The sequence below is a fragment of the Haliotis rubra genome, unplaced genomic scaffold, assembly GCF_003918875.1.
Source record: "Haliotis rubra isolate DU_JTF1 unplaced genomic scaffold, ASM391887v1 Scf38, whole genome shotgun sequence".
NCBI classification, from domain to species: domain Eukaryota; kingdom Metazoa; phylum Mollusca; class Gastropoda; order Lepetellida; family Haliotidae; genus Haliotis; species Haliotis rubra.
Window position 1 is genome coordinate 386287 of NW_025767057.1, and position 24081 is coordinate 410367.

Below are 24081 nucleotides of genomic sequence, written 5' to 3' on the forward strand. Positions count from 1 at the left end.
GAATATACGACTGTTTATGGCATGTATGTATTATATAATCGTGAATATATTAACATTTAACGTAACGTCGAAGTACAAATATGACCATTCAGAGTCAACCGGAAGAAGATGTTAAACATGAAACATTTCACATGTATATGTGTCCCGTAGAAGATGATTGTACACGTATCTCCATACAGAAGTATCAAATACCAAGTAACTGTGTCGATATTCACACTCACTTACATAAAGGCAATAAGCAAAGTAAATGAGGCACATTGACACATTTACCACAGCCGTTTTTTAGCATACACCAAATAACTGGCCATATCTGTCATAACATTCTTAACAACGATTTGTAGTGACATAAAAACACCATGTGTTAGTTCATATTTTCTTAACACTTAAGTACAATTTGTATTGTAATGTAACAAAAACAATATATTTTAAAAATGATTCCGTTCCGATTACATCAATAAATACACACACCATGTGCATGAATATAAACATATAATGTTATGCAATAAATACAATGGTAATATATTACACTGTTGTATATGGCATTCAAACACTAACAACGGATATTACCAGTTCTGATCGAATGTACGAGCTACGAAACAAACCCTACACACAATACTCGGATGGTCCTACAACAAATCCACATCATATAAATGAGCATAAGCGATTTGTACATTGCATAACATTTTGCGGTTTAAGTAAATACATATGACATCTATTCAACATATTCATAATGCTAAAGAAGGTTGATGTAATCATATATAATGCCAAGGTGGTAAGTTCATGCAATTTGTTATGTGGCATCGGCTATTCATTATATATACGAAATAATCTTTACATCACTAACCGCATCTATTCTAATGGATACCATGAATGTCACGCCATACACTATCCCCACAATAACACAATGTAAATAGCCAGTACAAAGTTATCATAATATATAATGGAACCAGCTGCATAAGAGGAAATAACGTACTTTGCTCTGGTTCCTGCCATATGAAAAATACACTGTTTTGTAAACTGATATACACGTAGACACCCATATATTCATATATTCCACGAAGAGGAAACGTCAAAGTATCACTATTGTGGACGATGATTAGATCGCTCCTTCCCTTGATGACGATAGCATGCATTATGTATACTCGAGTTGATGAGTGTCTTGCTTGAGTTGATGAGTGTCTTGCTCGAGTTGATGAGTGTCTTGCTCGAGTTGATGAGTGTCTTGCTTGAGTTGATGAGTGTCTTGCTTGAGTTGATGAGAGTCTTGCTTGAGTTGATGAGTGTCTTGCTTGAGTTGATGAGTGTCTTGCTTGTGTTGATGAGTGTCTTGCTCGAGTTGATGAGTGTCTTGAGTTGATGAGTGTCTTGCTTGAGTTGATGAGTGTCTTGCTTGAGTTGATGAGTGTCTTGCTTGAGTTGATGAGTGTCTTCCTCGAGTTGATGACTGTCTTGCTTGAGTTGATGAGTGTCTTGCTCGAGTTGATGAGTGTCTTGCTTGAATGTCTTGTTTGAGTTGATGAATGTCGCTTGATACATGTTGTCAGCATGGACATAGTCTAAAATAGTTGCTAATGACCCAGGGCCTCGATTCACAAAGATATCGTAGCGCTACGACGGTCGTAAGTCTATGTTGCAGCCCAGGAGGTACGACTGTCGTAACACTACGACGGCTTTGTGAAACGGGGCCCTGGATCATCGGCAACGATTCTAGGAACTATAAAAAAATGAGCCATGTAACACATTGTGACGTCATTTTCCTTAGCTTTCTCAGCTGGTTGTAACAAAGATGTTATTCGTGACCAGTTCAATAAAAAGTATAATATTCGTTATACCATATTCAGAACGATATTTCAATTATAGACTTTTAACGTTCTTCAGTAACAAACAGACATTTACACAGTAAGTACATCGTTAACACCGTGGTTATGCTTTCGGATGTCATTGAAAACTTTGATAATGTGGTGCCTTTCCTCAAAATGTGATTTACAAATTTGGATGGAATTCATTGGGACCATTCCCCGTAACAATGGACCATGATTCAGGCAATATGCTCCAGTTTCCCATATCCATGTGTTTCAGCGACAACAAACGATCCTATTGATATTCTTTTCATTTGGAAAACCCATTTGCTGCACATGGTGCAGAACAAATTAGGAATTACAAGATACCATCGCCTGTACGTGTTTTACAAATAGCATCTGCGTCGCTTAAACACACGGATCTTGAATTCCAGAGCCTCTTAGTAATCTGACTGATCCGACTGCGACTGGACATCGGATCGATTGTTCATATTACGCATGCGTATTAAGTCCATATGCCTGTACGGCGACTTCCGGTCCCAAACTGATGTTGAACGTTCATCTGAAAGTAGAGAATGCAATAGATGCAACTTTACGCAATATATGTTCGGAACCTAACTTGTATAGCGTTCCCTCGTCACGCCGAAGACCTTGGATTAATTCACTACATGGGTACAATGTGTGAAGTCTGTTTTTGATGTCCCCATTTCTTGGACATTGCTAACAGTTACGTGCAATCCACCTATCCCACTAAATCCATATGTGTGCAATGGTGATTAGAAAATAGAAACATTTTCACTGAAGAAGGGCTGGGACGATACACTATGTCACGATACGATACGTATCGCGATATTTTACCTGCGATACGATACGTATCACGATACATACACCTTGAAAGAATGACACAGTATTAAGATTTAAAATGATTTATTTGAAGGTATTTGTGTATAGCAATAACACTATTGTAATAAAGGAACAAGTATCTCTATCCTACTTGCGTATATATTTGCGTTCTCCACATAAGTACTTTAACATGTTTAAGAGAATACTGTTTGGAAAAAAAAGTTGTGTATCGTTTTGTATCGATACACAAGTCGACGATACGATAGCTGTATCAAACTAACATGTATCGTGATGTATCAGTGCATCGGTGAATTCTCCCAGCCCTAGTTCACAGCGTATAAGAATGTTCACAAATATATTAATTACACCCTCATCATTGTACAATAATGTATAGCTGTTTTGAAATTTGTAAATAGAACTGCAAAACTAATAACGGTTAATCAGAGTACACATAAAGTGAAAATCAAATCAAAGACCTGAGCTGTCTTTGTCACACTAATATCATATATTTTACCGAACAGGAAATAGCATCACTCACACAGAAGCATCATAAAGGACGATGAACATCGATGAACTCATTCACTCACCAAATAAACAATCAATAGCAAGAGAAGGCAGGAAACACTAGAACAGACTGTTTTCCTTTCCAATGTTCGAATGTAAATTGAACGATGGGGCAATTAAAATGTTCCATGCGCGTCTGATCATGATCATATATCTGTTCCACATGTGCAGTTAGGATATGCTTTGGAATTCTTTGACGTGTTTGGAATTACTTTCGTCAGGGTTTTTGTATCAGCACGTAACTACTTGTTTCTCTTTGAAAATGACGTGATTAAGATAGGACACGACTGAAATGTATAATAATATTTCCCGAGTGACGAAGCATGAAGTCACGAAATAATAAAGATTCATACCAACATAGCTGTGTTTCGTGTCCATACTGAGTGAGCTCATGAAGGACTTCCTAAAGCGATATGCTCTCTTCCTGACGTTGCCGAGAAATGGAGCTGTAGAAATAGTGTAAAGAACAGGGTTGATGGCCGAGTTGAGTGGCAGCACAAACACGGCGATCCAGGCATAAACCTACAAATAAGATAAAAACCAACTAAATTGCATTTTCAACGTTGCTCAGAAAGTCTCATGGCTTTTGGGATGAGAAAAAGTTACGACGACCAACGAATCGGAAGCACTCAAGCCTATTTTAGTGATATTTTAGATTCATTTACTTCAGAGATATATTCTTAAAATTGTAGATGTGAAGAATTGATAAAAATCCTTTCCGGAAATCATTACAAGTGATCCAACGGATGCGCAACAGAAATGCAGTGACTTTTATGTATGTCTATTTTCATATATCACATAAGGGGCGGTGGGGTAGCCCAGTGGTTAAAGCGTTGGCTCGTCACGCCGAAGGCCCGGGTTCGATTCCCCACATGGGCACAATGTGTTAAGCCCATTTCTGTTGTCCCCCGCCGTGATATTGCTGGAATATTGCTAAAAGCGGCGTAAAACTAAACTCAGTCAGTCAGTCATATATCACATAGCTTTTGTAAATTTAATACCTGGGACGGGACATGTGCGCCTCCAAGAGAAGCAAATCCCAATAAGATGATGGGCACCCAACAGAAAAAATCCGTCATAACAATTAAAGTCATTCTTCTGGCCATTGCAGCATCGGACTTTGACTCTGTTGTCCGAACAGCTTTCCGTGTCCTCTTTGCCACTATAAACATCCATAAGTAGGAGAGGAATATAGCCACAAAGGAAACAAAGTTGAGGACGAGGAACACCGCAACTGAATACTCCCAGCCAGGAGGACGTTTTCGCGTCACGTGGAGGGCGAGGCAGACTCCGGACCTGCCATAGAAATGTTCAAAGTAATCTAATCCCATTAGTGGCAAGATGGATAAGGTAAACACCACCACCCACACCAGGATCATGACCACAGTGGCCTCTTTAAGTCCAAGTCTTTTAAGTCTAAGCGGGAAGATGATGCAGATGAGTCTGTCCAGGGTGATAACTGTAAGGGTGAATACTGATAACTCGCTGGAGAAGGTGGAGATGAAGCCAGCAAATCGACAGAGATTACTTGCTCGCCAGAAGTAGTCATGGATGATGTAGACACCGCGGTAGTAGGAGTCCACGACGGCGATGATCATGAGGTATACGCCCATGAAGAAGTCGCCGATAGCCAGATTGGTGATCAGGAACGAATGTACCTTTGAACAAAACCGATTTTTGTACAATCAGGCACTGGTAAAACTTTGTTCAAACAAAATATGTTTTCTTTGATGAAAATGTAAATGTCCCTTTTTAATGTCACTGTACAGTGAATGTGTCCTACAGAACCACTCTCGAAAATCATCCTAGTATCAAATCATTCCTGTGTTACCGGTAGCACAGAACACTTTATGTAGGTTATCTTCTTTGTTGGTTTCGGATTCATTCATAAAGCTGGCATATTGCTGAGTGTGGCGTAAAACTAAACTCACTCACTCATTCATTCATAAAATTTTCATGACCTTTTAGCTTGTTATGCTCAGATGGAATCCCCTTCGGGTCAGTCCAGCCTGGATACTCTTGGGAGTTGACTTTATGCAAATTTATGGCACATCCAGTCCTTAGAATGTGTATTGTACTTTAAGCATATTTTGACTCACCTTGCCCCCGCGTAGATCACGTGCTCTCCATCCAATCACAAGCAGGTTTCCAAACGAGGCTACCATCCCAAGGATCCATATACTGACTCGTAGTATATAGTTGGACATTAGGTCCTCACAGGACGAGAATTCGTCAGGCTGTGGGTAACAGTTGCGGACTCCCTTCGCCAAACAACAAAACCTATACTCATCGGTGTACCTGATGAAGAAGTACACAAATTATTTCAATGGTTATCCGAATACAATGTCTACAAACACAAATCTATGAGTAATTGTGATTGCCAGACCACAAAACGTTTGTTATTTTCTACACGACCATACTTTCAGATCCGACATTTCGTGAGACGACATTAAACCTTACTGGTCTTTCATTTCCACGTGGTCATTAGCCCTAATCAAACAGTTATGGTGTGCAGGTGTTATCTTGTAATGTCTTTTATTTGACGCATTGTGATCGTTTTTAGTCACAAATGGTTATGGCGAGTTTATGAGTGGGTTTAGTTTTACGCCGCTTTTAGCGATATTGCAGCAATATCACGGCGAGGAACACCAGAAATGGTCTTCACACATTGTACCCATGTGGGGAATCGAAACCGAGTCTTCGGCGTGATGAGCGAACGCTTTAGCCACCCGGCTACCCCACCGTCCCCTCTAATTCAAGAAGACATATCAATCATAAAATGATCATATCGTGTATGCTTACAGTGTATCCAGGTTGCGTATACGGAATACGTATTTGTCTATGGTAGAGATGTTGTTGCCTCTGATGTCTCTGCAGAGCGAAAACATTTGAACTTATTGATACAACATTTAGCATTACGAATACTACCAAAACCACGAGGAAAATATTGGTCAATACATACATGAAACCTTATACAATCATACCTCGACTTAATTATCATGATTACTTTATATACTTGATGGTTTGAGGACATGGTGGTAGTGACGTATCACCGAAGGAGATAATGAGATTACATAGCAAAACAGGCCGAAGGCAAATTATGCACTTCGTAAGAGGTGATTGGTGGGTTGGTGAATCGTTGATTCGGGTTTTAATATACATCAATGACTGGTTATATTGGGCGAGAGTCTTCCACAAACAGGATGTCGCCATACAGCTGGAATAGTGTTAAAATGCAGAGACATTTATTGGATTTGTACGGAAAATTATAGGTATTAAAAATAAAGCATATTTAACTTACAATACTTGAAGTTTATCCAAGCCGTTGAAGGCGCCGCCCTCTATGAAGTCAATTATGTTTCCGGAGAGGTTCCTGAAGGTAAATACTGGCGTTGACATCATGCGCGTCTATTATATTCCCCCTATTCCGCTATAGCTGTTTCATTTACAGTGCGTTATTACTTTTAACAAAGTTCTGATCAACACGATTAGAAGGACAAACACATCAGCATCAGAACAAGAAATACATGTACTTCCACTGACAACAAATAAGAATCTACAGTTTATGTATTTACCTTGTATATTATTTATAAACCTGAACAAAATTATGACTTAATCGCAAAGAAACCCAGTATTCTTAATGGAATCAAATGGGAGACATAGTCCACCTACAATGCAGAGGCATTCCGTAATCCTAAGAATGCGTCCAGTGGCAGTGCTGTTATTTGTTGCTGACTCAGGTCTCTGGAACAAAAGTAGTATGGAAATATAACATGCGTCTGTTTAAACAAGTAATGTTTGACTATGTATAATCGTGCCTAGAATTGTAAATTTAATCTCTTATCGACTGTTGTATTGTCAACACGTCAGCTACGTCAGATTCTGTTCGGGAACGTCCAGATCAATCCCGGATATTGGTTCCAACTGGGTTCCCTTCATTAGAATACTAACACTCACATTTAAGAATATGCACTTACAATGTTCTCAAAGCTGACAGGCCGAAGAAAGCATCGGGATAGATCGTCTGTATGCGATTACCAGAAAGATGCCTGTAATGAAATAGTTTTTAAATCGTGAAGAAACATACAACTTGGACAGACTTATTGAGTGTCGAATCATAATCCATTGTGCATAGGCTCCAGGATCCCGTGATCTCCGATTCGCCATGATTTGTGTTCTTGATTCCAAACTTAGCCAATTGTCTATTGAACATTATGTATTTGCACATTTCACAGACAAAACAAAACAATCATTATGACTTTATGTGAAACAACAATCACTACTTTGTCTTTAACTCCAATACTTACAGCTGCCGTAAGCCTGAGAGACCATAGAAAGTTGCATTGCTCAGTGCCGTTAGAAGGTTGTCTTCCAGGTTCCTGAAATAGAAGGCAATCTAAACCACTGGGCCACCATAAACCCAGAACAAATCAAACACGAAGGAAACCCATTCTATCAGAACTGCAGATGGTTCAATGTCTAAAGATTCACAGTAATATTTAGTTTATGAACCGCTAGATATTTTAGCTCAAGGTCAATGTGTAAGATTAGAAGTAAACGGGAAATAGTGATTACGCAACATAGAATGAAGTGCGTATTGCTATTTTCAAGGCCACCCAACAGTTCATGTGTGTTAGAAACCCACTAGATTATTGGGATGAGATAGGGAGACCCATGTGCACTTTGACTTCCGTTGTTTTCTGAACAATAATCAACGGATATTTGTGCTAATGTGATCATTAGGTGTGTACCAGATGTCTCAACAATGTAATCCTCATTAGGGTTGAAACAGCGTGTGGAGGTACAGGTGGCGAGCACTGAACACGCTGTACAGAATTGTTTCCCTTTGGCAGGCCCGGCACATCGTTGGATAGACTCGCGATTCGCGTTGATTATGTTTTAAGGATTGTTAGTGCCATCCTGTTGGGTTCACCAAAATTAAAAACGACTAAACCTGCACCACTTCGGATTTACGCACACATATATATGACACATAGAGAATCTCACCCGAGTGTCTTTTGATATCACTGACTGACTGAGTTTGGTTTTACGCCGCTTTTAGCAATATTCCAGAAACATCACGGCGGGGGACACCAGAAATGGGATTCATACATTGTACCCATGTGGGGATTCGAACCCGGGCCTTCGGCGTGACGAGCCAACGATTTAACCATTAGGCTACCCCACCGCCCTCTTTTGATATCAAATATATCACCACGAGTTGATAAAGTAACAAATATCCGAGGCTTGCGGAGGATATTTTTACTTTTATCAACGAGTGTTGATATATTGGATATCAGAAGACACGAGGGTGAGATTCTATTTATCATAAAAAATCACTCTTCATTAGTTTTCAATGAAAAATGTACTTCTCTGAACACAGTAATGCCATTAGATTTGCACTGCAGCGATGTCATAACATTGTGACGTCAACAAGTTAATGACGTCATAGCAATGTCAGGGCATTGTACAAAATCTACTGTCAAAACGATATCTCCTAGGAGATATCGTCTGATCTCACACAAGCGATATCTACTGTGGAACACAGTTTTGGATGATAAACCATGATATCACTGGCCATGGAATACTGTTCAAAGAGGCGATCAATGCACCTAGCTCAAACTTTCCCGGAACTATGATACAAACTGTGATACACTGAAGAAACAAGATCCCTTTAATTCATTCCCTTGATAATGACACCCTACTGTTTCATGAAACTGGACAGGTTCTTCGTCTAGGCTTACATTACTGGAGATTCATATCAGAAACACTCATAGATCCTAAAGCTTTTGTGGGCGGTGGGGTAGCCTAGTGGTTAAAGCGTTCGCTCGTCACGCTCAAGACCCGCGTTCGATTCCTCACATGGGTACAATGTGTGAAGCCCATTTCTGGTTTTCCCTGTTGTGATATTGCTGGCATGTTGCTAAACGCGGCATAAAACTAAACTCACTCACTCTTAAAGTTATTTCAACCTGTGGAAAACAACTGTATTTACTCTTCTTTGCCGAAACATGCATCACTATCATCGGAATCTCATATTACCTCAAAGAATATAAATGTGATATTCTCGGAAGCATTTCCAGTCAACCAATATATACTCGCTTGCGGTTGTATATACATGCTGTACCAACAAGTACAAGCTGATTATGATTAAAGGAGATCTATTGATTTCATATGTGTCAAGAGAGAGATCAAATATCCCTTGCTCTGGCTGCGAATGTATACAGAGACTTGAGGTAAATATGACAAAAGATGGACATATGACTGATTGTGTATCAACACAAACGACATCAGTTATAAAGAGACAATACTAGCCGACTGCATTTTCAGTGTGTTTGGCGATCATACCAAAAAGCCATCAAGAGAGGCATATATTTAGTCATGGCATGCCGTACGTCCTTAAAATGGGCTAAGCAAAGCACTAAAGGAACATTTCGTTTCCGAAACACCTCGTACTCAGTATGTAAATTCTCTGCAAAATGCCTGTAACTCATAATTGTATGAAAGTACATATAACTGACAGCGAATAGTTTCCATAATCATAAGACATTTCCATTTAAAAAAGAGTTGATTATACTTTTCTTTGCATCATTATGAGTGATGATATCAGGTTTAGTTACAAACACACGCAAAGGCACCTTAAAGCACGGTAACCTACCGTCAAAGCCAAAACAGGAAATCCCATAAAACAAAATTTACGTCACTGCTGCATCAAATTTGAAATTTCCTCAACATGTTTATCATACACCTATTGAGAATCCTGACTAACGCCTTGAATGTTGTAATAATCAACCTCAGAGCAGGAGCCCATGTAATGTTCTTTCAGGGCATACTTACAGTGTTGCGAGACGCCATAGGTTTCGGAAGCAGCCATCAGGAAGATGGTATATAGAATTGTTACTGAGGTCGCTGAAATTGGAATATAATGTAATAAAAATCCAAATAAATAACAACCTGTTGATTATCGATATTCCTATACTGTTATGTGGTGATACCATTCATAAATCCCCCAAGATGACGCCTGGAAATTCTGCGTGCAGCAGAACAATGGTGGCCAAACCCCTGTGCCTATCAATACTAGCACTTCGTGAACAGAAATCCAGTGTTCATTATTCATTCTAAGATGTAAAAAACCCAGTTCTGTTTCTCTAATATACTATTCCAAAAAAGAAACGCATAACCCAGAAATCTGTTGCGAAAATGTTGTATTTTAAGCATGTTATAACTCATCCACAAATAAAATTTAGTATATGAATGTTTGCATCAGTTTAGGAGAAGGTAATGTTTATACAACCAAGTGGATAATTTTAGTTAACGGAGACGTTGAGCGCGATGGCGACGACGTAGCACGCTCCCGACGTCGGGACTTCTGGCTCTCAGTCCAATCTCTCTCAACCTGTTCCGTACCGTTTTACCGGACATCCTCCGAAGTCCAGGCACCCTGCCTGCTGTGATCTCACCCGCTGCAGGACGATCATGCAAATGTAGTACCCGGATGTACCGATCTTGGGCTGCAGTGGTGACTCGAGGTCTGCCTGTATGGGGACGGTCATTTGTTATACCTGTTTGGTTGTAACGAGCTGCAAGCCGTGATATCGTGTTCAGACTAATATTCAGACGCCTGGCAACAGAAGGTTGATAATCTCCGGCGTGCATTCTATCAATGGCGATGTTCCGTGTCGCAGCGTCAAGACGTGGCGTAGTGATTTGACCTTGAAACTTCTTCAAAACGAATGTCGATTTCCGGAAGTAATCTGGAGTTTTATAGACAGACAGTGCACAATTTCAACTGGAAGGTTTTTTCTGTTGCGTTGTGGCGATGCCTTTTTAATCCTTGTAAGAAATCTCATCAAAATCAACATTTTCAGGTAAAGTCGATTTTTGACTTGTACAGTTGTGTAAATTCATATTATCAACACTTTTGTTACATATTTTGACGATTGTTTGAACACAATAGGTACTTAATAGATTTTAAAAATACAAAATGCCTATGCGTTTCTTTTTTGGGATAGTATACATGTTACACCTGAAAGAAAATGTTTTCTCTGATTTGACTGATCGTCTCGAAAGCATCAGACATTTATTTATACTCACAGGTACGTAAGACGATCAAGGTCCGCAAAGGTATCACTTGTGATATTTATTTGGTTATTTGAAAGATCGCTGAAACCATAATAAACATTAAATAGATCACACATGTTATATACACATTATGAATATCTTTGTAAAAGAAAAATGTCATAGATTTTCACTTATACTACCACAAAAGAGTCTTTAATGCGTAGTTTACGTAAATTTTAATTTAACGGACAAGCCATCTCAGCGACGTATGTGTAATATTATGAAATGAAATGAAAAACAAAACAACTCCGAACGTTTATCTCCGAAACAGCGTGGCACCTGTCACAAAACAAGAAAAGTTAACTAGAGCTGTTTCTGGATAATTAGTTGTTTCGTAACAACGTAAACTGGTACTTTTCTGATTTTATTATGTTATTTATGTGAAAGCAGTCCCAATGCATATGAATAATCTTAATCATTTGTAAGTATAAAATTGTTTTAGAACTTCTGGAGGGGTTAAACGAGAAAGGCGACAGCGAGGATGAACTACGACAACGCACAAGGTACACACATGTCACAGGACCTGTATACATGACTCGGTTTGTGGATACCAACGTCTTAAATATATTCTATCTCGACGTTTCAGAGCTAAGTATTGCAGGTGAATGCAGAATAAAAAGGAGTTGTCGTCCATAAAACGTATCATGTATTCATGTTCGTCCAAATTGTACATGTCTTTCAAGAACTTCATGTTAAGGGATCATTAACTAGGGTGATATGCGATGTATTGACGTTGATGCTAACACCGTCATCAAACAAGTGCTGATGAGCTATACACATTGTTCATCACATCATCTTCTAGATGTCACTCAAAGACATTACCTAAAGACCATCTCAGGACCTGACGTTTGAAGGTGTACACCCTCCTTTTCACACCACACACAAAGATTACAATGCAACTGTTATACTATCTTTTTCCGCTTGGGATACAATAATTATCATTGAAGTTAGTTCAATGAATTTTAACGTCAGATGTATCCTTACCATGTACCTGATTTCAACTACAACCAAGCATGCTATTTCCTGCTGTCATTCAAACGTCATTCAGCTGTCAGTATAGCATCTGTCATAGCATCTGCTTCAGTGTGAAACAAGGCACCGTTGCCGTACACACATTCCGTTCACATCAGCAGTTACAAGATCACGGAAGCGAATGAAAACGTTATTTCCGATCTTGAGATAGAAACTATGCAATAAAATGTGCATGAATTGCGTTTCAAAAGACATAACCTTTATCAAAGAAACCGATGTCGTACATCGTATTTGCTAAAAGGCTTTGACAAAAATTAAACACAAGAAAAAAACAAAACACAAAAACAAATACAAAAAAACCCAGCAGGACGTTCCGAGACTTAAGGTCACTCACCATACTAAATGCTACATACTAAGTTCATATCCACTGACACAAACACTGTACTAATGTTATGGACATGAACAAATGTTGAGCACCGCCTTCCACATTGTCAGAACATAATATTAATAATCATTTTTGTAACATAGTGAATGCTATATTAACCTGCTTACGCAACACTTTAATTTGTTTGGATTTTTACTTTTAAATTGACACACTCATATCGTTAGACAAATGTCGAAAATGATGATAGATTGACCTATTTGACAATTATTCCAAGTCAATTGTTATTTGGCTACTCATTAATTTGCCTCAAAGGTCAAATGAAATGACCTTGCTTACGTGGTTATCTGGAGAAATACAGTTCTTGTACAAAGGATATAAGTGGCGTCTTAGGCATTGACAGTTGACATAAGATACATATAATTTCTAGGAGATTGTGCTTAACATTTTCCAAGCGAAAGAGATCAGCAAAGTATCAATCTGTTCATTTTTGACATCAAGCAAGCATGATGACCACACACACTATACAGATATAAAATGTGAAAAAATATTACAGTATCTCACTGTTTTACCTACAACTTGGAGAGAGCTGTATCCTGTATGATTGGTAAGGAGTGCAAACTGCGGTTACTGCAATCCATTGACTCGTGTAGACATTTACATCTATCGTCCTGGTATGGGCAAGGGAATTCTTGAAAGATACAACATTTGATGCACAATGAAACCACAGTTCAGAAATTGAAGTACTGAAGCACAGACTATTTGGGGGAACATTACTGTGACCACTACGACGTAGTTGCAAGTAAATTTGAGAACCAATCCTGCATACTCTTTTTTTATGGTTTTAATGTCTGTGACAATAGTCTGAAAATACCAAACGTAACCCCCTTGTTCATTACATCATCTTGTCCATTATGGCCTAGATCCAATTTTCAGAGAGTAACTATTACTAAAATAAGAGTAAATATTTTTTGGGCTGGTAAATTCCGAAAAACACCCCACTCTCATCGTATGCTACTTAAATATAATTACGGTATGTCAATTTATGACTCACCACAGCCCTGTTCGTCCCAGTAGGTCATCGCACAGTCTATGTGGCCATCACACTTCTGTAGAATGGATATGCAGTAGCTGTTCCTACACTTGAACTGCCCTGGCTTACAGATCTTGTTTGCTGGAAAACAACGAGCAGAATGATACATGTATTCATGCATATGCTCATCAAAATATTTATGCAGCACACACTTTGTTTCTATTCAATATGTGAAACTAATTCCATATTCAGACACGTTTAACTTAAACAAATATATTTGTTGTAGTCACGGTAAAATTCAACATGTAACCATTAATACTGATTCCGGCTGTAAACAGCACTGCAGGTAATACATACTGAACCGCAAAAGAAACGTCACCTTTCAGAACCAAATACAAAATTTTGTTCTTAGAAGGTGTTATTTTTATTATGATTTTACCATTTTGTTAACATGATATTCAATCCAAATTGGCAGTTATTACCAACATCATTGTGTTTTCTGATGAAAAAGCATATCGAGCAAACGCACCTAAATAGATGTACGTAGTAAAAAGTTTTGTATGCCAAATGAAAATGCACGTGCATATCGTGACAACCCTTATCAAAGCGAGTCCTAGACTCGCCAGAAATCATTCTTGTTTTGACAATCGCCATGCCACGAATTACGAGAGATCAGAGGAACCAAGCCTTGGGCCGATTACAAATTGGCCAGACTACACGGATGGTAGCCAATAATTTTAATGTACGTTCATGTTAGGAAATCTAACGACTGCAGGATCGGTATCAGACCACTAACAGAATCTAAAATCCACGCGGTGGACGACCTTCAGTAACATCACAACGTCAAGACCGACGGATTGTGCGCAACCAGAGCGACAGAAACAGCACACCAGACCATTGGGACTCATAACAGACCCATTAGTGCCGATACTTTTGCGCGGAAGAAACCTCAGAGTCTGCTGTCACAGATCATATCGTGGTCCTGTCCAAAACCGACTGTTGTGGGCAACTCAGCATCGAAATTGGCGTTATCGGCAAAATGCTTTTTTTCTTAAGAAAGCCACACACGATTTTGACTTTGAGGTATCCTAATGGTACCATTTTTGGTGATTTTGTTTATGTGAACTTCAAATGTGATTCCCGAAAATGTGTGAACTATAACTGTCTCCGTTTTGATTGTTAATTAGAGCGAATTATAGTGTGCGCTTTAAGAAACCTCTATCGGTGTGATGCTTCTCTTGTAGTCGGTATATGTAGTTTAACTTAATAATACGAAATGTCAACTCTAGAACATCAGTCTCGCTTATCTGTCGAAGCAGATTCCAATTGAAAAAGAACATTTGATAATATACGGATCATCCATAATCGGTGATGCCACCAGGTGTTTGCCAAAAGGATATTCAGCATGCCCTGCTCTGGTGTCACCGTTTGTATGTTGTTTTACGCTGCTGCCGTAAAACAAGGGCCCGTAAAACCCGGTCTACAAATTCATATTCTGTTCACCATCTGTTATAAGTACGGATACGCTTCAGGACAAGACAATGAACAATGATTTACTCTGGATCGTACTTTGGCCGAATAGTGAGTGAGTGAGTTTAGTTTTACGCCGCACTCAGCAATATTCCAGCTATATGGCGGCGATCTGTAAATAATCGAGTCTGGACCAGACAATCTAGTGATCAACAGCATGAGCATCGATCTGCGCAATTGGGAACCGATGACATGTGTCAACCAAGTCAGCGAGCCTGACCACCCGATCCCGTTAGTCGCCTCTTACGACAAGCATAGTCGCTTTTTGTGGCAAGCTCGGGTTGCTGAAGACCTATTCTACCCCGGATCCTCACAGGTCACAACAACAACAGATTTAACGCTAAAAGTGCTAAAACGAGCATGATCAAGTCATTGACCCATGTCAGTTCTAAGGAAAGTCTCAGGTGCAAAAGCACAAATTTGTCTGTTGTTCACTTTTATGGCTCACTGGTATTGGCCTAATAGACTGAATGAAGATGATGATAAGCATCTAAGACTCACTGCAGTTGAGTAGATGAGAGTCATCAGTGCACCCAAATTGGCGAGTTTCTTTAGAGTAGTCACACACAAACTCCCGGCTTATACACTGCTTGTTGTTACATCTGAACTCATCGGGCTGACATTCTCTATATGCTGCAATCAGAATAACATATTAAGTTATTAGACATGTTATATATTTGGCGGCCAAATCACTGGTACATTTTAAAAGTTGGCCGTATGGGCTTAGTATAAATTTGTGAAACTTTCTCTTTGTAGTGTCAAATCCTAAAAACTATATAAGTTCGGTTCGGTTTGGTTTATTGTTTTACGCCGCACTCAGCAATATTCCAGCCATGTGGTGGCGATCTGTAAATAATCGATTAGGGACCAGACAATCGAGTGATCAACAACATGAGCATCGATCGACACAATTGGGATACGATGACAACCAAGTGTCAACCAAGTCAGTGAGCCTTACCACCTGATCCCGTTAGTCGCCTCTTGCGACAAGCATGGGTTACTGAAGACCAATTCTAACCCGGATCTTCACGGATCCTCATGTGGGCCGAACTGTTTCAGATCGTCATTTACCACTTTCGTGAAACGAGAGAGAGCCTGTAATGTTGACAAACCAAGGACCATAATCGGATGAATATTGAATTGAACCCACTCTAAGCGGATCCTGACACGCTAGACAGCGAGATGAGGGACGTTTCTCACCTTAATGATTGCTGCACCGAAGCTGTATGCCGTGCGGCACATCTCATTAGCATATATTTTCTTTTCATACGGCAGATTACGAAATGAATATCAATTAAAGATGTGTGCTTGCCTCTCGGCTTACATATAACAGTGAGTGATCGAGTTTAGTTTTACGCCGCTCTCAGCAATATTCCAGCTATATGGCGGCGGTCTGTAAATAATCGACTCTGGAACAGACAATCCAGTGATCAACAGCATGAGCATCGATCTGCGCAATTGGGAACCAATGACATGCGTCAACCAAGTCAGCGACGCTACCACCCGATCCCGTTAGTCGCCTCTTCCGACAAGCATGGGTTACTGAAGGTCAATATTCTAACCCGGACCTTCACGGGTTACATATAACAGAGTCTTTATGAATTGAGAGATTGATCTACGGCAGAACGTACGGCAGTTGATCTCATCCGATTGATCAGGACAGTCTTTGACGTGATCACACCACTTCTTTGCCTCTACACACATTCCAGCTGTGCACCTCCGGTAGCCATCTTTACAAGCAAACACCTCTACAAGACATATAGATGCATTGTTATACAAATATCCATACATGTCTTCTCGCTGGTAAACTTCAGTAGGTCTCACTAAATGATTCTATATTCTATTTATATACATTCTTCAACATAATGAGTGAGTGAGTGAGTTGGGTTTTACGCCGCTTGGTGCTTTATTCCAGCAATATCACGGCGGGGGACACCAGAAATGGGCTTCACACATTGTACCCATGTGAATAATCTAACCAGGGTCTTCTGCGTGACGAGCCAACGCTTTCACCACTGGGCTACCCCACGGCCCTCTCAAAAATGATAAAGTCACAGTTCAATGTATTTCATGGGATTAGACACACAGAAATCATAATACTTGTCTGAGTATACTGAAGTTCATATTGCACAAGCAAGCTGAGACATAATGTGACTCTTTGCTAGAAGTGCTGACATACTTTCATGATGACATTGACTTGACATGAGTCTTTCCGCTTCTGGTAAAATCTTAATAACTATTCTGTATCCATGACAACAGGTCTGGAAGTATTAATACTGATGTTTTGGCATTATGCTAAATGTCGATAGTAATAGTGATCACATTCTAATAGGTCATATTGTGATTTTGTAGCATCGCTGAACTCAAAACTCATTTATCTCTGAAGGTGTGAAATGAGTTCGTGTTTCAAGGACCCGCTTCGTAGTTACCTTTTATAAGTAAAAAATATTAATAACATTTCAAATAATTATTGATTCTAAGTGACAAGTGTAATTGTGATAAAATACCAACAAGTTGAAATAGAATCATTTAAGATGTGGCTGTTGTCATGATAAGTTATATGTTCAAATGCAGTTGGTGTCATTTTGTTCGTATTGTGATAACTATTCTTTTGTCGGGTATATGTGAATCTACGCAGTATTCACAGCAGTATATGAACGGCTGTGTTTGCCTGAGTAAACTATTTGAACTCATACCGCATCCAACTTCATCTGAACGATCCCAACAGTCAAAGGCGCCATCACAGCGGTTCATCATTGGGACGCATTGCTCGTTCTTGCACCGGAAATCGCCATCGGCGCACTGCTTAAAATCTGATAACAGATCGTGAAGGGACTTTAACATGTAGTAAATCACCTCTGCTTAATGTCACTTATGTTTATAGCATATTGCAGCTGAAGGCGGTGGTACTATTGTAAACTTGGATTTCAACGAACTTTAATTCTAGTTCGTTATAATTGTAGTTCGTTATACGCATTTTGACTAAAATACAGCAACTACACAGGATCAATCAAATATTCGTCATATCAGTCAGTTCGTTATAAGCGTGTTAATTATAAAAGCAGTTTACTGTAGTACCATCGATCTTAAATATGTTTCCTATTTTACTCTCTACATATGCGAAACACATTTACACATTTACACATCACTGAAAACAATGATACCAACATTCTTGTATCTCACCGGATAAATCGACAACCATTAACTCTACATGTTATAATTCTCCTGGTAAAACACCTATTCATTCACAATTACGAAAACATCAAGACAATCATGTTACGAGTAATTGTTCTTGTTATGGATAATGCCAGTTTCAGAAATAATAGCCAATGCATATCAAGCTAGTGGTGGTCCGATTAATTGAAATAATCGAAGATTGGTCGCAGTGACTAAACGACCAAGCAATCGAACACTTGTTTTCATTGACAGTACTTTTCCCTAGGTTGGTTTTGTCTGTTACATTTCATAAGCACTACAAGCTCATTCCAAGTCATGATTGACTTTATCTTAAAGACTCTAAGAAATTTATGTTCCTCCATACTAGTCATCCTTTAAAGATGTGAAATTAAGCCAAAAAACCCCAAAGAACTACATGTTTTTTTCCTTATTTCTTTGTGCATTAACACATTTCATAAATGACGCTAACCAATTATTTTCGATGATTGATCGGTTGTAATGAACCAATCATCAATTATGAGATTTTAACCAATTACCAACACTATATCAAGCAGCACACTAGGTAGCAAGGTGCACCAACAATTCAACCAAAACAAAACTGGCACGACTGAGAAATAATAAGTTGGGTTTAACGCCTCTTCTAACATTATTTCAGTATATCACGGTGTCAGCTTGGTTTGGGAGAAAAGACGGAAATGATACTGATCCTTCGGGAAACCTATGACAAACATTGACAATCGTTCAGGGAGAACCCTGGAATTCGACACAATAATCATATCTTTCTGAATAAACCAAAAAAGGACTTGCCAAATATCCGCTACAAGATATATGGATGTATGGACATAATGGTCACTGGCAGTGCCATGTTCTTGTATAAAGCAGTGACACTGGAAAAACCATCCGCTTTGTAACAGCTCGTTACTGTTCCAAGACCATTATGATATCCACAACAGTGTCTGTATACATACCACATCCACTCTCGTCCTCCCCATGAAGACAGTCTGCGATGTAGTCACATTGACCTTTAGCTGGTATGCACTGACCATCTGGACATGCAAAATGCCGACTGGAACGGGGGAATTCTGCACACACATCGCTGATGTTCTGAGCTGAATGCAGAAAAACAAATCCAGTTCACATTAGAACTCAACGTAACATGCATATACCGATATATACCTGGATATACCTGTAGTATATCCACAAAGCGTTCGTAACGTTAGGACATGTCGTAACTCTATAGTTTATCATAGGCTTACGAATGACGTAGCGCTACGACCTAGATTTTCGAAGCTCTCCTAGTGTTAAGATGGTCGTAAGTGCCATACATTAACATCGACTTCCGACTATCATAGCTCCATAACACGTTGGACTACACATGGATAGAAGCGAAGCTGGGATCTAATTAATCTGAGTGATCAGGTTTGTCAAATGTGGAGTTTGAACTTACAGCAATAGTTTTCATCTGAGCCCACATTGTAGTCCTGGCAGTCATTCACGCCATCACACAGGTACTTGTTGTCAATACATTTATCATTTCTGCGGCATCGGAAGCCACTTCCTCGTACACATTCTATACTGCCTGCAATAAACAAGAAGAATGTAACAGTTATAATTAAGGTGGAACAATAACCATTCCCAAAGCAAATTCTGAATAAGGAAAACAGAATAGGTGATGTATGCAGAATGTTCCAAGACAGCAATAGCTTTAAACAGACCAGTAAATCGCCTCTGTAAGACATCCCGGAAGGCTGTGCACTTGACCAAGCTAAACAGGCAGCGTACGGTTTTGAACACTAAAATTACTTTGACAGCAATTTTACACTGTGGTGAAAAAATTGCTTAATTATTCAAATTAAACGCCAACTGTACATATCCTTGTCCTTGGCAATTCATTTAAACCCGCTCGTGAGAGAGAAAATAAGTCCAAATTTAACGTTTCAGCGGAATCAGTTTCTACTTGCTCATTTTGCTATTGCCTGTCCTCTTTAACAGTTACGATTTTAGGAGCATCTTTCAGATGGTATTTCAATGAATCTTCTCACGTGTCTTCTTCAACATACTAACCGACTCAATGACATTTGGCAATCTCAGAAATGCAGTGAGTGAGGGCCCTATAGCTGCTGTGATTTGGCAAGACACATAGCGCGATTAAACCAACGAACAAAGGTACCAGGGTGAAAAAGCATGGCTATTAATCAGATGAGCATCGGATCCGTGCACATCGACTTGACGTAATTCTTCTCATGCCAATTGTGGCACCTTAGACAACTGGGCACCATTAACCCCCAGGGAATAAAAGATCGCTTCTTGTAATGGTGTTTCTGCTGGAGATAGATCACTTCTGATATGGGAATAAAATCAGAGATAAAGGTCGAAGTATAACCAAAAGGGCGTCATGATCCTATTGAGAAGTCGTACACAGGGCAGCAATCGCCGGCGTTGCTTTGTACGGCCGATGTACACTGTCTGATGCAAAGATGCGAATCCACATGCAAGTGCACAAAGCCATAAAAAGGTCACCTCGGCGTGATACGTATAGATCGGTGCATGAAACAATTCAGTCAATCGTTCCCTTAATAACCGTTCCATCACTTTCAGGACGTACCGCAGTTAAGCTCGTCTTCACATGTGAAGCAGTCACAATGGCCGTCGCAGACGTTGGCCTCGCGTATGCATCGATTGTTGTTGCAGCGATATTGTTGGGGGGAACACGGTCCACCTGGTAAATGGAGGTATCGGTTATTTATCACAAGGAGATACCAATTTGGTTGGTTTCAAATGCAATGAAACGCATAACAGTGACAAGTGTGACGACATCGTAACAATCAAATTACATCACTTATCATTTACAAACGGGAATGTTGGAATCTCACTCTGTTTTGATATCATAGATGTCACTTCTAGAAGACTTCACGGGAAAGTCATGTGTGCGTAACACATTAACCAAGAGTTAAATTATGATAACAGTATTGTATTAATGCTAATACAACCACCATATAACACGAGAGTGATATAACAGATGGAATAGACAAGCTATAAGTACACTTACAGTCAGCTTCGTCTTTCTGTGACCCGAAGCAGTCTACCCATCCGTCACATACTTGCTCACTTGACACATATAGACCGATGTCACAGCGCACGTGATGAACTGGAAACATACATCCGTTACATGAACCCCACAATCATGGGTCTGATACATTAAACAGAAACATCGGACAACATATATATAACCCATAGGCGTTTAAGGTAGTCTGTTAGGAACAAGTATCCTACGATCGTGGGTTCGAGTTTCAGATTTGTTAACTTTGTTGATGGCTGAGCATGGTCGGAGGTTTCTTAAAGTGGATAACGTCTAAGACCAACACTTGACCAGTCATACTGACACGCCAGCGGCTGAAGTACGGTTAATAGAGTATTAAAACTAACCCGTTCATTGAATCATTAAGAATAAGAGGTGTAACTCACGACAGCTTTGAAAGTCTTCATCAGATCCATCCAAACAATCCTTTTGCTTATCGCACAGATATGCAGCAGGGATACACTCGGAGTTGTTGCATCTGAACTCAGTCTGGTAGCAACTTCGCCGGTCTGGTAGAAAAGATACAATGCACGAGTGGACACTTATATGGCACAGCATTCAACAACATATACATGCTTGTAAACAGTTGGGTCCGGCCAGGCAAGCCATTATTTCACAGCATGACCAGCTTCCAAATGGTTGGGGTATAATGACATACAATCAACAAAAACAAAGCCTGGACACCCGATCCCCTTTTCAGTTGGATCTTCAAAACACATGCTCTTGGGACCTATTCCCTATGACCATTCCAGCGGGGTTGACAATAAGATCACTTTGTGAATGATTTAACTGTAACAACAGGAAGTCGTTTATTGATAAATATTCATGCAATAGGTGAATAACTACAATGTATTTATGCTATAATCCAGGTTCATGGATTGAAGAATTTCATAATTGTTTCGTTACCGTGACTATGATACCTGCTACACCCAACAATTGTCTTGATCCATAAATCAGTTGTTTGAGCCCCCATGACTTATTGTACTGGCAAAATTCCGTGTACCACGTACCCAAAACTTCAATTGGTTTCTGCAAATGGTCAATAGTCGACCATGGATCAATCATGGACAGATTTAATTTTGAGTAGTATCAATCATTCAAAAAGAAGTGTAACGTAACTATAAATTAATACCAAATAAGGTTTTAAAAAGCCACGAAACCGCATTGCATAAGGAAATCTATACTCACTGCAGTTGATCTCGTCCGAGTTGTCCTGGCAATCGTCGATGAAGTTGCACATTTTATCTTTCGGAATGCAGAAATCGTTGTTACACTTGAAATGGGTGCTCGGGCACTCATACGTCACTGGATTGAGAATAGGAAGCATCACAATACAACCAGTCTTCGGACTATGTTTAAACTGCTTCGGAAATAAAGTTTTACAGAAAAAAAGTGAACAACAAACCCCATTAACCATCTTTGTAAAACTAGCACTGGCAAAACATGTCTATGATATATCAGCATCTCCTGATATGACGATGCCAGAGAATCAAATGACTAACCTTCTTCTCCCTGGGCGGGGACCATTAGATAAGGTGATCCCCACTACCGTGGCAAGTCAATGACAAACAATGGTGGTCTTAACCCTAGTATCGCTTTATGTGAAGTGGCCTTGGTTTTTAACGGTTTGAAACGTTGATATGAAGACAGTGAGGTGTATCCAAGCTGAACCTATGGTCACAGTGGCGTGTCGATCACAAGCCACATGCTGGTACATATATGTAGATCACACGCATCTTCACTTGGCCATGGAGCGGTGGGGTGGCCTTGTGGTTAAAGCGTTCGCTCGTCACGCCGAAGACCCGGGTTCGATTCCCCACATGGATACACTGTGTGAAGCCAATTTCTGCCGAGATATTGCTGGAATATTGCTGAAAACAGCGTAACACCACGCTCAGTCAGTCAGTCACTTGGCCATAATTTCAGTCATTATCAGTATTCAGTCTTTTGTCTATTCCTCTCAGAGTATTCCTTTTGTTTTGCTTTAATCAGAATAAATGATATGTAACTTACCATTGTAATCCGTTAATTTGGTTTTCAAAGCGTATACATGTGTTTCCGTACTTGTCATATAAAAGAGTGGATGGTGCTTGATCTGGACGAGTCTGTTGTTAGAAGTAGTGTACGTTTCTACGGAACAAATAGTGTCTCTTTTCCAAATATATTCTATCTAGGATCTCAACACATTTTAACAGTGCAGTTATTTGGTTCTTGAGAGGCATATAGAAGTTGGTATTCAAGTATAAGACAAAATATTCGTCAGGAGCAAGGAATAGCCCAATAATCCGCTATTTATTATATATATACATGCTTAAAATGACTCTGGCTTCATGTACATTACTAGTATATATATCCTGTACAACTGTTAGTATTCACCTGGCGAAGAGGCAGGGAATAGCCCAGAAACGTTGTGTATACAATAAAGAACAAGTTGACATCCATAATATTTTGTCTTATAGGTGCAGTTATTGTTTACATGTATTTTTATGAGACACTTCGCCTTGACAAGAGATGTAATTTCATGGGCAGAACGTTTGGTCGTCACGCGTCTCACATGGGCAAAATCGCTCTTCCTGGTGTG

General features: G+C 39.6%; 1 protein-coding gene across 1 annotated transcript in view; it reads right to left on the bottom strand.

Moving 5' to 3' along the window:
- Positions 1 to 1792: 1792 nt before the first annotated feature.
- Positions 1793 to 24081, bottom strand: part of LOC124286240 (G-protein coupled receptor GRL101-like) — an 85574-nt gene continuing 63285 nt past the window's right edge. Inside the window, exons 3-24 of the mRNA XM_046722584.1 lie at positions 22689 to 22805; positions 21887 to 22009; positions 21471 to 21569; positions 21027 to 21140; positions 19869 to 20000; positions 19390 to 19530; positions 17941 to 18057; positions 16876 to 16992; positions 15746 to 15877; positions 13736 to 13855; positions 13258 to 13372; positions 11301 to 11369; positions 10044 to 10115; positions 7514 to 7585; positions 7184 to 7255; positions 6879 to 6950; positions 6508 to 6579; positions 6009 to 6077; positions 5306 to 5504; positions 4208 to 4864; positions 3560 to 3728; positions 1793 to 2361 (exon numbers count right to left, since the gene is read on the bottom strand). Of these exons, the coding sequence (XP_046578540.1) occupies positions 2240 to 2361; positions 3560 to 3728; positions 4208 to 4864; positions 5306 to 5504; positions 6009 to 6077; positions 6508 to 6579; positions 6879 to 6950; positions 7184 to 7255; positions 7514 to 7585; positions 10044 to 10115; positions 11301 to 11369; positions 13258 to 13372; positions 13736 to 13855; positions 15746 to 15877; positions 16876 to 16992; positions 17941 to 18057; positions 19390 to 19530; positions 19869 to 20000; positions 21027 to 21140; positions 21471 to 21569; positions 21887 to 22009; positions 22689 to 22805 (2972 nt within the window). The 3' untranslated portion in view covers positions 1793 to 2239. The remainder of the gene's footprint in view (positions 2362 to 3559; positions 3729 to 4207; positions 4865 to 5305; positions 5505 to 6008; positions 6078 to 6507; positions 6580 to 6878; positions 6951 to 7183; positions 7256 to 7513; positions 7586 to 10043; positions 10116 to 11300; positions 11370 to 13257; positions 13373 to 13735; positions 13856 to 15745; positions 15878 to 16875; positions 16993 to 17940; positions 18058 to 19389; positions 19531 to 19868; positions 20001 to 21026; positions 21141 to 21470; positions 21570 to 21886; positions 22010 to 22688; positions 22806 to 24081) is intronic.